Source organism: Vitis vinifera, chromosome 7 (genome assembly GCF_030704535.1).
Source record: "Vitis vinifera cultivar Pinot Noir 40024 chromosome 7, ASM3070453v1".
Taxonomy (NCBI): Eukaryota; Viridiplantae; Streptophyta; class Magnoliopsida; order Vitales; family Vitaceae; genus Vitis; species Vitis vinifera.
In genome coordinates, this window is record NC_081811.1 from 24,536,308 (window position 1) to 24,550,878 (window position 14,571).

A 14,571-nucleotide genomic window follows, 5' to 3' on the forward strand; every position below is an offset into this window, starting at 1 on the left:
TTTAGGATTTCTTTATTTTCCTTTATTTCTTTCTTGAGTGATCTTGGAGATTCATTTTCATCAATTCTCTCAAACTTTGGAAAAAAAACCTTGACCTTGAGTTCTAGTAGATTTCATGGTCAATTGAAATCCTAAGCAATGCCTTCTACCATTTCTTTCTTCCTAGATGTACACGAATGGATAGATAGTCCATAACATAGAACTCTCCATTAGAACCTTGTAAACTTATTACTAAATGCAACCATTAGTTGAGATCTTCTAAGCATTCCTCAAGTTTATTTTTTGCTAACATAATAAAGAATTTCAAAATCTTTCCAAATGAAATACCCGCTAAGGTAGCCCAATTGGTCAAGGCAAACACTGGGAAGTGTGGTCCGAGTAAGTGGTACATGGTTCTGAATTCAAATATTGCCACAGATGATGCCCTGAATTTACCCAGTGCTAGTTGTTGTGGGACGGTCAGCACCCCGAGGTTTAGGTCCCCATGGAGAGTCCTAAGGGCTTGGTAATGGAAGGTTCATCGGTTATAAAAAAAAAAATTCTTTCCAAATGAAATGTGATATTGGAAGTTGACAAATCAATCTTTCTAAAACATGATAACAAAGGTTTCCATGAGACAAAGAAATTGTAGATGCTGTCCTTCAAATATTTCTTATCATAATAATGTAGGATTCTGGAACTTTGAAATTGATTGTAGCAATTTTTTGCTTTGAAAATTCAAGCATTAGCTTTCCTTGTGCTTGCATGTACCTTAAATAACCATCAATAGGCATATAAACTATGTGTAAATACTCTTTAACATTGACAATTAAAACCTATGTTGAGATTTGCACAAACCTACTTTATGCATTGGTTAATTTAAAGATCATGACTGATTTCATATAATTCATTAAGCTATTTGAAGTCTTTAGTAGGCAACATATTAACTTGTCTTTTAGAGCCCATGTGCCCTTTGTGATGCAATATGGTAGACAAGTAATATAGGAAAGAAGAATACAGAAGCATATCAACAGCATGTTGTAGGTTTTGCATAGGTAATGATTCACTCTTTAGTACCATGGTAATTGGGTTACTAGAATCAACCAGCATCTGTTTCACTTCTTTGAGCTCTCCTACAGGCTGTTTTGGGACTGATTTTAATACATCTCGCATTCTAGGTTCATCATTGACGCCTCTTTCCTTCTTACGCATAACTTTGAATTGTTTCTTAAGGGGAGTATTTGATGGTTTTTCTAATTTCAAGGGTGCTGATTTTTCCACTAGTTGCTTAGATGGCGGAATTTCCTTTATTGGATGGAGAATCTTCTTATGCCCACTGCATACAAGTGTGTAAGTGTTCTTATAGTCATAACATTGGACTTTTCTATCAAAAAGTCATAGCCTTCCCAACACAATATGGACAACTTTCATCGACAAAACATCATACCATATAAATAGCTCAAAATAATTACTAAAATTAATTGTTACTAAAAAACAAGAACTCACCAAAATAAAGTTGTCATCTACCCATGTGACGTAGGGTGGACAGAAGTCCAATGACCTATATTGACTGATTACTAATGTTATTTAGGCCTTATATGTGGGGCTACCTCTACCCCCACTAGCTTAAGCTTTTGGGAGTGTATGTGGTCCCACATCATTTGGTATCAAAGTGAGGTTTGGCCTAGCTCGCCCCTGGTTCACTGATGTGGGCATCAGCTATTGAATGATGGTGTCTCACATAGTACAAATAGAAGCTCAATGTCCCACATCGGCCAATTACCAATGTTGGTTAGATCTCATATGTGGGGCTACCTCTACCCACCATTAGCTTAAGCTTTTGGGAGCGTATGTGGTGGTCCCACATCACCATGCTATTTGATAAGATTTGATTAGATTAAACTTCTCAACAAGTTCTTGTGAAGCTATATGCAAACCATAACCTCCATCGATGATCATGGGACATAGTCTCCCTTAGCAAGCAACACAAGTTCGAATATATGCTAGCACATCGTCAATTCTCCTCTTTGTTTGCCTTTTGTATGTTCACCAATGGTTAAATAAAAAAATCATGGCCTTTAATCATGGTGGCATGAGTTGTTCTACTCCTCCACTAGCACCGTTAAGCCATTTCACTCAAATACTAAAACTATTGTAGGATAAAACTAGGATGGTTGTACAATCAAATAGGTAGGCTAAGCTTCAATCTTTTGGGGTTTAAGGAGAAGATCGAGGAATAAAAATTATGGCAACAGAAAAAGTAGAACAAACTAGAAGAAAAGAAAGACAAAAAAAGAAGAAATAGAAACTTTACAATTTCACTAAAGCCCTTCTTAGAATTTCACTTGGAGTTCTCTATGGTGACTTAATTGGTTTTCTTCTAAGGCATGCAAAAAAAAAAAAGTAAATATTATTGATCATCAATCTTTCTTATTTTAGATCAATTAGCTTTATACATAGACTTAAGTTAACATCAGAAATTTGAATAAAATTATGAAAAAATAAACATAACCCATACAGTAACTAATTAGGACTCTTATTTCTTTCTTTAAACCATTAAATCTTCTATAAAAACATTAAAAGACAGTAAAAGCTTTTTTTTGACATAAAATTAGAAATTTACCTTTTTTTCTATAGGTAAAAGCAAATATATTAAAAGCACAAGACCTTGGGGCTTTTTTATTGCCTTTCATTCCTTCCTTGAGTAGAACTTGGGGATTCATCTTTATCACACCTTCATAACAATGTCTTTTTTTCCCCGTTTTTTATAGGCAAACAAAGAAATTATATTTCTGTGCCAAGCAAAGGTGCACCAAAGTACACAAGTCACACACCTTCATAACAGTTGACATTTTTTAAGAAGGTAATTTCAGCCAGCCTTTTTACTTTTTCCTTTTTCTTACAAGGATAGTTATTATCCTCCCACATTTCACTTGATTTCTTGATAACAACCATTAAACCATGGGCCTTAATACTTCTTTGTCGGCCCCTCCCTTGGATGAATTTATAGTTTTAGCATAAAGTTAGTGAATTGAATGCAAGCCATTTTCAGATGCACCTATGTCTATGAGAGTTAAGAATCTCTTGCATCATTTCTTTTCTCCAAATTCATGTTACAAAACTCATTTAAGCAACATCCTCCCCTCGAATGAGAAAATTTGAATTAATCCATCTATTTCCAGCCAAAATTGCCTATTCCTGATTTAGCCTATTCCTATTTGAGGATTGGATGGATCAAAATCGATACTTATCTCTCTCCAACAAGAGTTTAATTTATACTAGCCTCATTGCCTACTATTTAACATCTCTAATTTAATCTTAAAGCCCAACCAATCCAAATTGATACATAAACACATCTATACATTAAAAAGGGTTCTGCCAAGAGTGTATGCATGTGTCTGTGCAATTCTTATAGAAATAGAGAAAAAAAAGGGAAACTCTAGATGTGAAATACACATAAAGGAAAGCCTGCACATGTATCCATGTAAAAAAGTCATCAAACAAATAGCCATTCTTTAGAATAAAATGTATGTTCATATGTGAGTTAATCAAAAGAAACAAAATTACCTCATCAATGCTGTGGAAGCAATCTTTATAACAGGAATTTCATGTGCTTTGCTTGGTACCAGAAAAGAATTGCACTTGAAAACATTGTATCTATTATGTATAAGGTTTATTGGCCTGTATATACTGTCAGAAAGATGGAAACTCCAAGAATCTTGTCGCTGAAAATGTGGCAGGAAAAATTCTCAGGTTTATTTTCTTTAATAATAAAAAAAAAAGGAAGAAAGCAAGCAAACGTCTCAAAGTGCTCTACCATTGAAGACATTAAAACTGATGAAAAAAAAAACTTAGAAAAATGGGATTGAATTTTCAATAATAATCTCATCATTTGCAGATTTCATAGTTCTGTTCTTAACTTGACAATGCCGGAAACATTTTTGTAGCCATCCCCTTTTGAAGAGAAGCAATGCAATTACCAGTAAGAATAAAGTTACATCTTCAAGCGTCTTAAAAATCGATATAAATTTTTTTTTTTAGCTCTCTTTTCATTTTTTATTTCCTTCTTCTTCTTCTTTTTCTTTTTTGGGTAGGGGGGGAATTTTATTTATTATGCAAAAAACTTTCCTATGAAACAACAACATGCTATGGCATCAATCAAAGAAGTAAGTATCTTTGCCAAAACAACAAAAAACTTGAACAACTGGACTTTATTGACGACAGAAACTTTTGAGAATTTGCATTGCCCATATCCATCTTTTATAATAAACCGACCCTCATTTTGCTATAGCCTATTTTCTTCCTAAAATGTCAAATTCCATTTCCTTTCACTTGAAAATAACAGAGGTAAAATGGTTAACTCAATTAACAAATTGTGTCAACTCTAGACTGCCATTGAGCTGAGGGGCATGAGCTATTATATTTTTATCACTGTGCTTCTCATCATTGATTATTCCTGTTAAGGCGCATCATATGCATATTGAACCCAAATCTTGCAAGCTTTTAGGAAAATTGGTAGTTCAATATGGTATTAGAGCTTGGTTTGGTGGGAGGTCTCGTGTTTGAGCCACTTCTCTACAATTTACATTTCCACTATTTGTTTCATTGGATATGAATTCAAAATTCTGTCTATTGGATATAAATCCAAATTTGTTTGTTTTTCCACGTGCGGGTATGGGACCGCACGTGAGGGAGGTTGTTAAAGAGCATGATATGCATATTGAACTCAAATCTTGCAAACTTAAGCTTTTAGGAAAATTGGTAGTTCAATAATTCTAATTAAATTTGAGATTTATGCTAAGTAGACATAAAAATGCAACCTATGTTGTTGGGACTCAGGTGTAGGTACATATCTAGGAGTTAGTTTAACTCCAAAATATAGGATATAGGGAACCAACAAAAAAAACATTCAAAATTTAGATAAGGATACAAGGATATGACATAGTAAAAGGAAATAAAGAAAAAACAATTAAAAATAAAGTATCCTTGATAAAAAACCTCCCATCCTTTTTCTTTTATCTTTATCTTTTCTTCTTTATTCCCAAAATATGCTTAAAATCTTTTTTCAATTAAATAATCTGCAAAGGTAGTTGAAAATAAATAACTAAATTGATCAAAATCAAACAGCCATGTCCCACAAAATAGGAGTATATGACAAGGATTTCACACCCATGCCCATATTGTTCCAACACAAATACACTGGGTGAAGTTGGAGAGAAAGGATATCATAGAATGCATTCAATGCAACACAACTTCACACTGAGTAGAAGCACTAGAGATTATAAACAGCAGTTAGATATATACCTTATACCATACATCTAGCCTTTACAACAGATTCCACCATGTCTAAGTTTCAAAGCAAGGGAAGTACAATCCATCTCAGAAAAAATAAAGCAAGCATGGTGTAGAGTTCCAAACCAGAGAGAACCTCACCGATGCATGCGAAGATAGAGTGACACTCAATAAATGTGACTTGCCTTTTCCCATCAAACTCTGTGTACACATGAGCAATAGGTTTAATATAAAGAGGAGAAGAAAAATGACGGCCCATAGAAGAAAAAAGTACTCCTGAAGAAACAATTGGCATACCTTTAACTGTTTACTATGTCCATGGTTCTTGCAAATTCCCAATTCATGGGAAAAATGCAAAGAACCAGAGACAGCCATCACTGAAAAGTGTTAAAAGATGTCAGTAGGAGGGCAAGATGTTAATTTCCACTCAATGCCAGTTAATCCTTGGAATCCAAATAATAATAATGGAGAGGGCAGATAGATATTGAAACCTCAGAACTCCAGAGCCTGCTATGGCAAAGTAAAATTTTAGCCAGCAATGATCAAACCTGAAAGCATGATTAACACTATTATTTTTATATCACTTAGATATCCAAAGGAAAAAAAATAAAATTATATCGATGTTGAATAAACAAGTTCATAGCATCATCTTCAAAAGCCACTCATCCCTAATGAGTTGGTGCATTTACCATGAAAATTAAGCCACAAAAAATGTGGAATTGTAACTGCCTTCCTACAAACAACCTTTGCAAATTCAAAGAAGGTCTAAAGAATGTTTCAACGTGCTTACAACACAAAAAGGTACAGACAAAGCCTTGTCCTGAGCATTTAGGATCGTCTAAGCAAAGCCCTTTTCACCATTTCGTGCTACAGCATGGTTGCATAAACTGTGCAAGTACCAGGAAGAATATGCACTAAAATAGATCATCATCACTACGGTTCATAAGGACATTGATGAAACCCTAGCAATATCAATTCTTGAAGTCAAAAAACTGATTCCCGTAAAAAATAGTATGAAAAAACATAATTAATTTTTTTTTTTAAATCTCAATTCTTAATAGTCAAAACTGATTCCCGTAAAAATTAATAGAAAATACAGAATTAAGAACTTTTTTTTTCGAAGGCAATCTTCCAAAGGAGAGAAACGCACAAAACATGAAGAAAAGCATCAAATGCAAAGAAAACCCTAGAATGGCTAAGGAAGTAAAAATCATTCAGTCTAACGCTAGACTTGCAGAAAGCAAATAATGAAACACTAAAATCAAGATGAAATTCAAAATCAAACTACAAACTGAAATTTCGAGTAGCAATAGAAAATACAATAGAAAGCTGGAACGGAGAATCAGATAAATAATACCTCATAAAGAAAAGGGCAAAACACAACAAGACGAAAAACCCTAGGCTTCAGAGCTTCAGAAAACGAAAACCGGATTTTCCATGGAGGAGAAAGAGAAGGATGATAACTTGCGAGGTGAGGGGGTTCAATTTCTTGCCTGGTGTTAGTGGTCCTGCGGTTGCCTTCCAAGTTTCTAGTTTCTACGGTTCTAAACGGCGCCGTTTATGAAAAACGGTGCCGTTTATGAAAAACGGTGTCGCCGTTTTTGTGTTCTTTTCTACTAACGTTTGCGTTTACTCCGTCTGCCTTTTCCGTCGTTGCGTGTATATCGGGAATAAGCCTAATGGAGGGAATTTGTTTTTAAAAAACATTTTATATATATATATATATATGTATATACATATTAGCATATGAGAGATGAGGGAAAGAGAGGGAGAGAAAATTTTGCAGCAATATTCCCAATGCAAATCAATACATACTCGCAAAGTAGAAAGGTAGCCCATTACAAAGTAAAAGACCAAATCTGAATTTGTTGTCAATCGTGATTAGCAGGAATAATAAGGAAAATGATCATACATGCATGAATGAATAGGTCATATACAAAGATACAGCCACAAATTAACCATTCTTTACATGGCACGGCAATATTGTGCAACTAATTGTTGACCTCTCTGAATGGTGATCTTTCATCAGGAATGGCTTCAAACTTCTTCAGCGTGGGAGACAGATGAGTGCTGAAGTTTTCTTTGTTAGGGTTGAAGGGAGTGTCATCATCCCTCCTCTTCAATTCATTGCCTGGACTGTAGGTATCAAAAGTATGCATTATTCTTTCCAAGCTTCTTGTGAGCTGCATGTCTTCACAGGAGAATTTGTCGATCCCATCGCACATGTCTCCAATAAAGCCCAACAGGTTTTCCCTTTCTGATGACAGCTTTGCAAGTTCTTCAACTAAATTTTTATTTTTGCTCTCAAGCTCATTGACCAGGCCCTCTGAATTACTCCAATTTGTCTCCATTTCAGTCGTCAACTTCTTCACTTCCAATTGTTTTGCTTCCAGTTCAGCTTCAATCTCCAATGCTTGCTGTTTTGAATGAGACAATGACTTTTCCTGGAATTCCAGTTTTTGCTGTATGCTATGAATGTCATCCTCCAGCTCCATGATCATCACCTTTTTCTCTTCAATTTCTAGCTGGGCAAGAATCTCAGCTGTGGCAATCTTCTCCCATGCTTCATGGACCAAATTAATCTCTGCTTGCTTCTGCACAAGTTGTGAAGAAAAAGAAATCATCGAGCTATTAAAATTTTGCTCCAATGACCTCACAAGCTTCTGAAGATCCTCCACTCTCTCTTCTTTCTCCTCCATCAGCTGGATAAGATTACTCTTCTCAAGCTCAAAGGTTCTCTCTGTGACTATTCGGGCCAGAAGAGAACCTTCTAGTTCTCTTCGCAGGGACTCATGCTCCAGCCTCTCAATCTCTTCCTGGAGTTTCTCTAGGATCCTGTCCTTCTCTTTTGTGGTTTGAAGAAAGATCTCTTTTTCCGACTCAAAGGCCATCACTGCCTCCGTTCTTGCAAAACTGGCAGTTCCAATTTCTCTTGCCTTCATTTCTTGATCCAGTGACCTGATCTGTCGCTGAAAATCATCTATCATTCTGTCTTTCTCTTCTAATGCAATAATAAGGGCATCTCTCTCTTGCTTGAGGGTTTCCTCAACCTCGATCTGTGCAAGAAGAGAAGCTTCTATTGATTTACGCATTTCCAGATTCTCTTGAAGTTCAGCTTTCAAATGGTCAGCAATTGATTTCCATATCTGCAATTCAAATTCAGTTTCACTTCCTTCACAAATTTTCTCAGACAGTTCAGAATTTGCTCTGTCCAAGGCATCACAAGCTTCTCTTAGTCTTGCCTTTAAATTACTTTCCATCTGCAAAGATTGCTCTTTGAGGTGAAGTTGATATTTGGATGATTCCTCAAGCATTTCTTTAAGCCTCTCAAGCTCTTTCTGCATTAGTAATTGCTGCTGTTCGACAAGATCCAAGGACTCAACCCTCCTCAACAGTGATGCCACCTTCTCACGTTCTTTTTCAGAATCTGCCTGGGCTTTAACCAGTTCAGAATTTGCTCTGTCCAAGTCATCACAAGCTTCTTCTAGTCTTGCTTTTAAGTTGCTTTCCATCTGCAAAGCTTGCCCTTTTAGGTGAAGTTGATATTTGGATGATTCCTCGAGCATTTCTTTATGCCTCTCAAGCTCTTTCTGCATGAGTACTTGCTGCTGTTCGATGAGTTCCAGTAACTCAACCCTCCTCAACAGTGCCGCCACCTTCTCACGTTCTTCTTCTATATCAGCCTGTGCTTTAACCAGGGCAGCACTCTTCATCTCCAACTTGTTCATGAGATGAGAGACATTCTCTTCCCTCTCTTTGTTTTGCAGGGCCATTTCATCCTTTTCGCTAGCAAGCTTTAATTGAGCCTCTGAAAGCCCCAATTTCAACACCAATACCATCAAAGAAGCCTCCTCACTCTGCAACTTCAACTGCACAAGTGAAGAATAGCAACCTTCCAATTCCATGCTGAGCTCCTTTATAACCGCATCTTTACTCTCCACTTTTGACCTATAGTCACTCAAGTCCCCTGTCAATTTTTCCAGTTGAGAGCTCCATTCGGCTTCTTTGGCTCTGAGATTTGAAGAACAATCTCTGTACATGTGCTCCAAACTTTCAACCTTGTTTTGAAGCCCTTCTAGAGAAGACACTCCCGATTCATGAATCTGCTGTTCCTGTAATTCTTCAAGTGACGTTTGCAACTCTTGATTATCTTTCTCCAATTTTGTTGCTCTCAGTTTCAGCTCCTCATTCTGTGACTTCAACTGCATTATTGAAGAATGGCAACCTTCCAACTCCAAGCCAAGCTCCTTTATATCTGCATCTTTACTCTCTATCTTCAACATGTAGTCATTCAAGTCACTAGTCAATTTTTCCTGTTGGGAGCTCCATTGAGCTTCTTTGGCTCTGAGATTTTCCGAACAGTCTCGGTGCATGTGCTCCAAACTTTTGAGCTTGTTGCGCAACTTTGCCAGAGATGAAGAAGCTCCTGCTCCATGAATCCGTTCTTCCTGGAGTTCTTTGAGTGATATCAGCAGGTCCTGATTCTCTTGCTCTAGTTTCCTTGCTCTGAAATCTGCTTCTTTGTAGATTGTTTCTTTTGTGCTTAGTGAATTTCTCAGAGCTGCAATTTCTTTATCTCTTTGAATGCTCAAGTGTTCGATCTTTGATTTTGCATCCTGACACTCAGAAAACACATTCTCAAAGCAAGTTTTAGATTCAGAAAGTTGAATTTCCAGATACTTCCTCTGTCTTTCTTCCTGAGCTAGAGCTTGGTTGCACATCTGTAACTGTCTTTGAAGGCCTTCAGAGATTCGGGTTTGAGAATCCAATTTTGACTGCAGGGCACAAATCTTGTCCAGCAATGTAGATATCTCCTGTTCCCACTCTTTCTTACTTGTCCAGAATTGGTTTCGAAGCTTTTCGTGAGCTTCCTCAAGATGGTTGAACTGCTCCTTCTTCCATTTGAGCTGATCTTCAACCCTCCTGTATTGCTCCTCTGATTTGACTAACATATCATCTCTCTGTCTCAGTTCTTCAGATGCTTTGGCATTTTTCTCTGCTTCCAAACACTTCTTCTTTGAAACTGATAAAAGTCTTTTAAGGCCTTCAATCTCTTCCTTGAAAAAATGAATCTTTTGCTCTTGATCCATGTTCTTCTCATTTGCCTCATCTAAAGCCAAAACCTGCTTCCTGTTTTCCTCTTCCCATTTCCAGAACTTCTCATCGCAATCAACTCGAAGCTTATCATTTGCAGCCTTCAGATGCTTGATAATGGACTCCTTTTCATTCAAACAACATTTGAGCTCCTCATACTTTTGTTTTGCCGTGGAGGCTTCCTCTGACTTCTCATTTAGTTCTTGAGTTTGCTGATTGAATTTTGAACTTAATTCTTTGAGTTTAGTGAGTTGCTCATTGTACGCCTTCTTAAAGTTCTCAGATGATTCAGCTTTGTTCCGATATTCTACCTTCAGCTTCTCAATCTCAGCCTTAGCTTCATCTAGCTCTTCACACACTCTCTCCATCTTTTGTGCTTCTCAATGTGGGTTGGCAACAATACCTGTTAGCATATAGAGATCAATTAAATATAACAAGATGTAATGATGGAATTGATCTAAAGAATCAACTCAAATAACAAATTGCAAAGGCGATTGGAACTAAAATACCAATAAGTGAACATAAAAAAATTTGGTGCCATCAAATTTAGAATGAAATAGATCGAATTATTAATGAAAATCTGCCTTCTGACTGTACCTGGGGACAACTACCAGATGTTCAAAATGAGCTTCTCAATCTCCTATAATAATCATTCTTAGGATGAAAACAAAACTATGGTTCTTTTCAGTCTTAATCATCACTCCTAACAATATTCTTCTAATCCCAAAACATATTTCCTCGGGTCATCTCCCCACTTTGCAGGGCAAATAATGTTTCTACCCAAACAAAAGACAAAGGAAGTGATAACAGATAGTTTACTCACAATGCACCTCCAGCAATACAAGTTGGAAATGGGACATTATACTTTGGCATTTCATGAAATCAATTTCATTTCTTTTAAGTTAATTTTGCTTTCCATTTTCAGAAGATGCAGGAAAAAGTAACATGTCTTTGCAAAAAGTTGCCTGTTTTCTCTTAAAATTTGGAAGAAAAAAAAAATCACATGTTTTGAATATTTTTAATTCAGAAGAAAAAGCATGCATGGATGTCATTTTAATCTAGAAGAAAGGAAGGTTCTTCTTCTTCTTTTTTCCTAAAGCATATGCTTTTCAATTTTTTCTTTCTTGGATCGATTAACATTTCTGTACTGACAAAAATTCCGGAAAATTTTGGAATTGGGAACAGTTATTACAATCTTAGAAACTAGAAACCACAAAAATATGACAAGGTAGTAATTCCTGCATTGGTGGGAGGCATAAGTTATGAAAATGAGTTGAAGCAAGGAACACAAACACAAATTTCTATCATACAAGACCTATAATCAGGAAAGAAATATTTAGAGGGGAAAAAATTGTTCTAAAAACCCGAGGAAAAAACATAAAAGCCAGGGCTAATAACATCATTTCAATAAGTAGAGCAAAACAAAAAAGTCCCCATGAATTCCAAACTCAATCAAGCGATATTCTAGATGCATAAACTCATGGAATACTAGGGTGCTGGTATAACCATTCAATCACAAAGAAATTCAAAACTCAAATAAGCAAAAATTTAGCATCAGAAATGTCATACTTCCATATTGACATATTGAGATGAGAAACTTCATTCTTGGTTTCTAATTTCTAAAAAAAAGTAGGAAACAAACTATAACCTATAGTTTCATTATTTGAACCCAAAATAACTAAAACCACCACTGAGCTGAGATAACACAACTTATCAGCTTAATTGAGTCTACAATAACATTAACACATTACCAGAAGGAGAATTTGAGCTTGGTTGAAGAGTAAATGTGGGAAATTTAAAGGAACCAAAAGTTTAAATCTTAGATTTTTCATTATTTTGAACAAACTACACAACTAATTGGCTCAAACTTATATTTTTCCTTTTTCCCCCACTCGATTTCTCGGCAAGCAAACAGAGGGCTAACACAAAATCTAAAAAGAAAAAATCTATTCCAAAAACCCTAAAAATGTAAAAGAAAATATTTAAACTAACTCAAAAAAAAATAAAAATAAAATAAAATAAAAGCCCTAGAACCATGTAAAGCGGAAGAGACATTTGGCGACTTCACTGACCAAGAACCTCATGAGAAAGAGAACGAAGAGGCTTAATAACCACGATCCGTTTGGTTTCCAGAAAAGCCCATGGAAATAAATAGGATTGGAGTGGCTGTTGTGAGGTTTGAAGTTTTCTTTGCTTTTCTTGAGCTTTCCCAGTAGCCAAACAGAGTGGAAAAAATGAACCAAAAGTGAGTTAGAACATACCTGGTAGCGAGTTTAGGGATCCACCATCAATGAGGGACTGGACTCATAGCAAATTTGGATGGTTTCAGTTTCCGTTGATAGACAGAAAACGGAGGAAAATGAGAAAGTGGTTGCAGAGAGCCGTTGAGAGGGTGGGGAAGGCTTTTGAGATTTGAAATCTTTTGACAGGGTCTCCCTTTTTTCTTTCCATCTTTTCTAAAGTTTTGAGGGTTGTTTTTGGAATAATACAATACTAGCCGTTGGAGATGGAAGTTGGATTGGGCCAAGGCCCAACCCCGTTCTTTTTGTTGTTATAATGGGCTTCTACATTTCAGGGGCTCGTCAACATTATTCCCTTTCTTAAGGCCGGTAATTTGTGGTTATACCTTATTGATAATACCAATTAAGTTTTGAATCAAACCTATTCATATATTGCTTCAACGAAACCTTTAGACAGTGGGTTGCAGATGTGGGATAAAAATTGTCTATATGGGCTGGGTTGAGAATTAAGTTTTTAGAAGAAAGAGATTGAAGTAGAAGGTATGGCGATTGGCGAATGGCCCAATGATTTCATGAAGGTAATGATGGGAAGGAGACTTGCGAGGGAAGAAGATATGGCCGAAACCTAAAACCAAGTCACATCACTTCCGTAAGTTATTAGGCGATGCCAGGAATGGCAGCGCCACTGAATCATGTGTCATTCCTCCACACCCATGATCCAGAATTGATATGGCCTTTTGTTGGTGCCGCACAAAGCCCTGAATGTCTCCAAACCACAGGCTTTCTTTTCTTTTCTTTTCCTTTAAACACTCCCCCCCTCCCCTTGTCTCCATCTCCATTTCTCTGTATACTTTTAAATTTTTGATGTGCCTGGGCGATGGTCTAGGCCACTGTTATGGATACCACATATGTCTCTATCTCCATGAGCTGGGGTTTGGGTCTGGCCTTCCACGCTCGCATAATGACTCAGACACTCAGACCCCATGTGGTTTTTCACGCTCTTTGTTCCCCTCATTTTGTGTACAATGCACCCATGTGCCAATTGGTTTCGGAGCCAAGAAAAGAAAACAAGAGATTTGTCCTTTTATGCCTCATGAATGGATGGAATAGCTGTAAAATTGAAGCTTTATCATACCATGAAATCTTCTTATACAACCTATATACATATAAAGAAGATTTGGGTTGGGCAAGAAGTCTCTTTCACCGTAACTTGAATGATCAAGTGGATAGCCAGGCAAAGATAAAGAAAGTGGATTATTGGTTGATCTATTTATGATTGAGACAAGGATGGAAATTTTATTAATGAAAATTTTGTTACCCTTTTTCAACATAGACAATCGCCCACAGAGAGAGACGGGTCGTGGTCATGGTGGCTTTAATGTACAGTACACATTCTGAATGTTCTGCCAGACTGATTCATGTTCCATGTGATGTATATTTAAATTTAGAAAAACTAGGCTATTAAATGTGATATGTTCTATTAATTTGACAATGCTTTGAATTGGGACTCTTCTTCTACCCTTATCTATCCCACCAAAACCCTAGGCTCCGTTGCTAGCAATACTAACATCGTTTATTTATTTATATTTAAATAATAAAAAACACACAAAACATATGTTCAATGGGAACGGGAGTTAGGAGCATGTTTGATAACTGTATTAAAAACAATTCTGAAAATAAATTTTAAAAATTGTTCTTTAATTTGTGTTGAATAAAAATTTAATTAAAAATTTAAAATGTTTTTAATATATTTTAAAAATAATTTTTATATTTAATGTTTTATTTTTAATTATTCTACATGTTTATACAAATATTTCTTAAAATAATTCTAAAAAATAAATAAAAACAAAATTATCATTTGAAAACACTATATTTTTTTATTTTTAATAACAAAAAATAGATTTTGATTATTAAACGTGCTTTTTATATTTCTTATTCTTAAAAACAGTTCCAGACTCATTGGATG

General features: G+C 36.0%; 1 protein-coding gene across 10 annotated transcripts in view; it reads right to left on the reverse strand.

Moving 5' to 3' along the window:
- The window catches only part of LOC100855017 (mechanosensitive ion channel protein 2, chloroplastic), a 31,908-nt gene extending 18,950 nt beyond the window's left edge, over positions 1-12,958 (reverse strand). The window contains exons 1-6 of one of the 10 annotated variants that reach the window (XM_059738572.1): positions 6,629-7,245; positions 6,062-6,158; positions 5,763-5,819; positions 5,569-5,648; positions 5,413-5,472; positions 3,547-3,704 (exon numbers count right to left, since the gene is read on the reverse strand). In XM_059738572.1, the coding sequence (XP_059594555.1) occupies positions 3,547-3,704; positions 5,413-5,472; positions 5,569-5,646 (296 nt within the window). In that variant the 5' untranslated portion in view covers positions 5,647-5,648; positions 5,763-5,819; positions 6,062-6,158; positions 6,629-7,245. Of the gene's footprint in view, positions 1-3,546; positions 3,705-5,191; positions 5,820-6,061; positions 6,234-6,628; positions 10,769-12,626 lie in introns of those variants that run through there. The other 9 variants (XM_059738573.1, XM_059738574.1, XM_059738571.1 and 6 more) reach the window with 9 other exon arrangements.
- Positions 12,959-14,571: the final 1,613 nt, after the last annotated feature.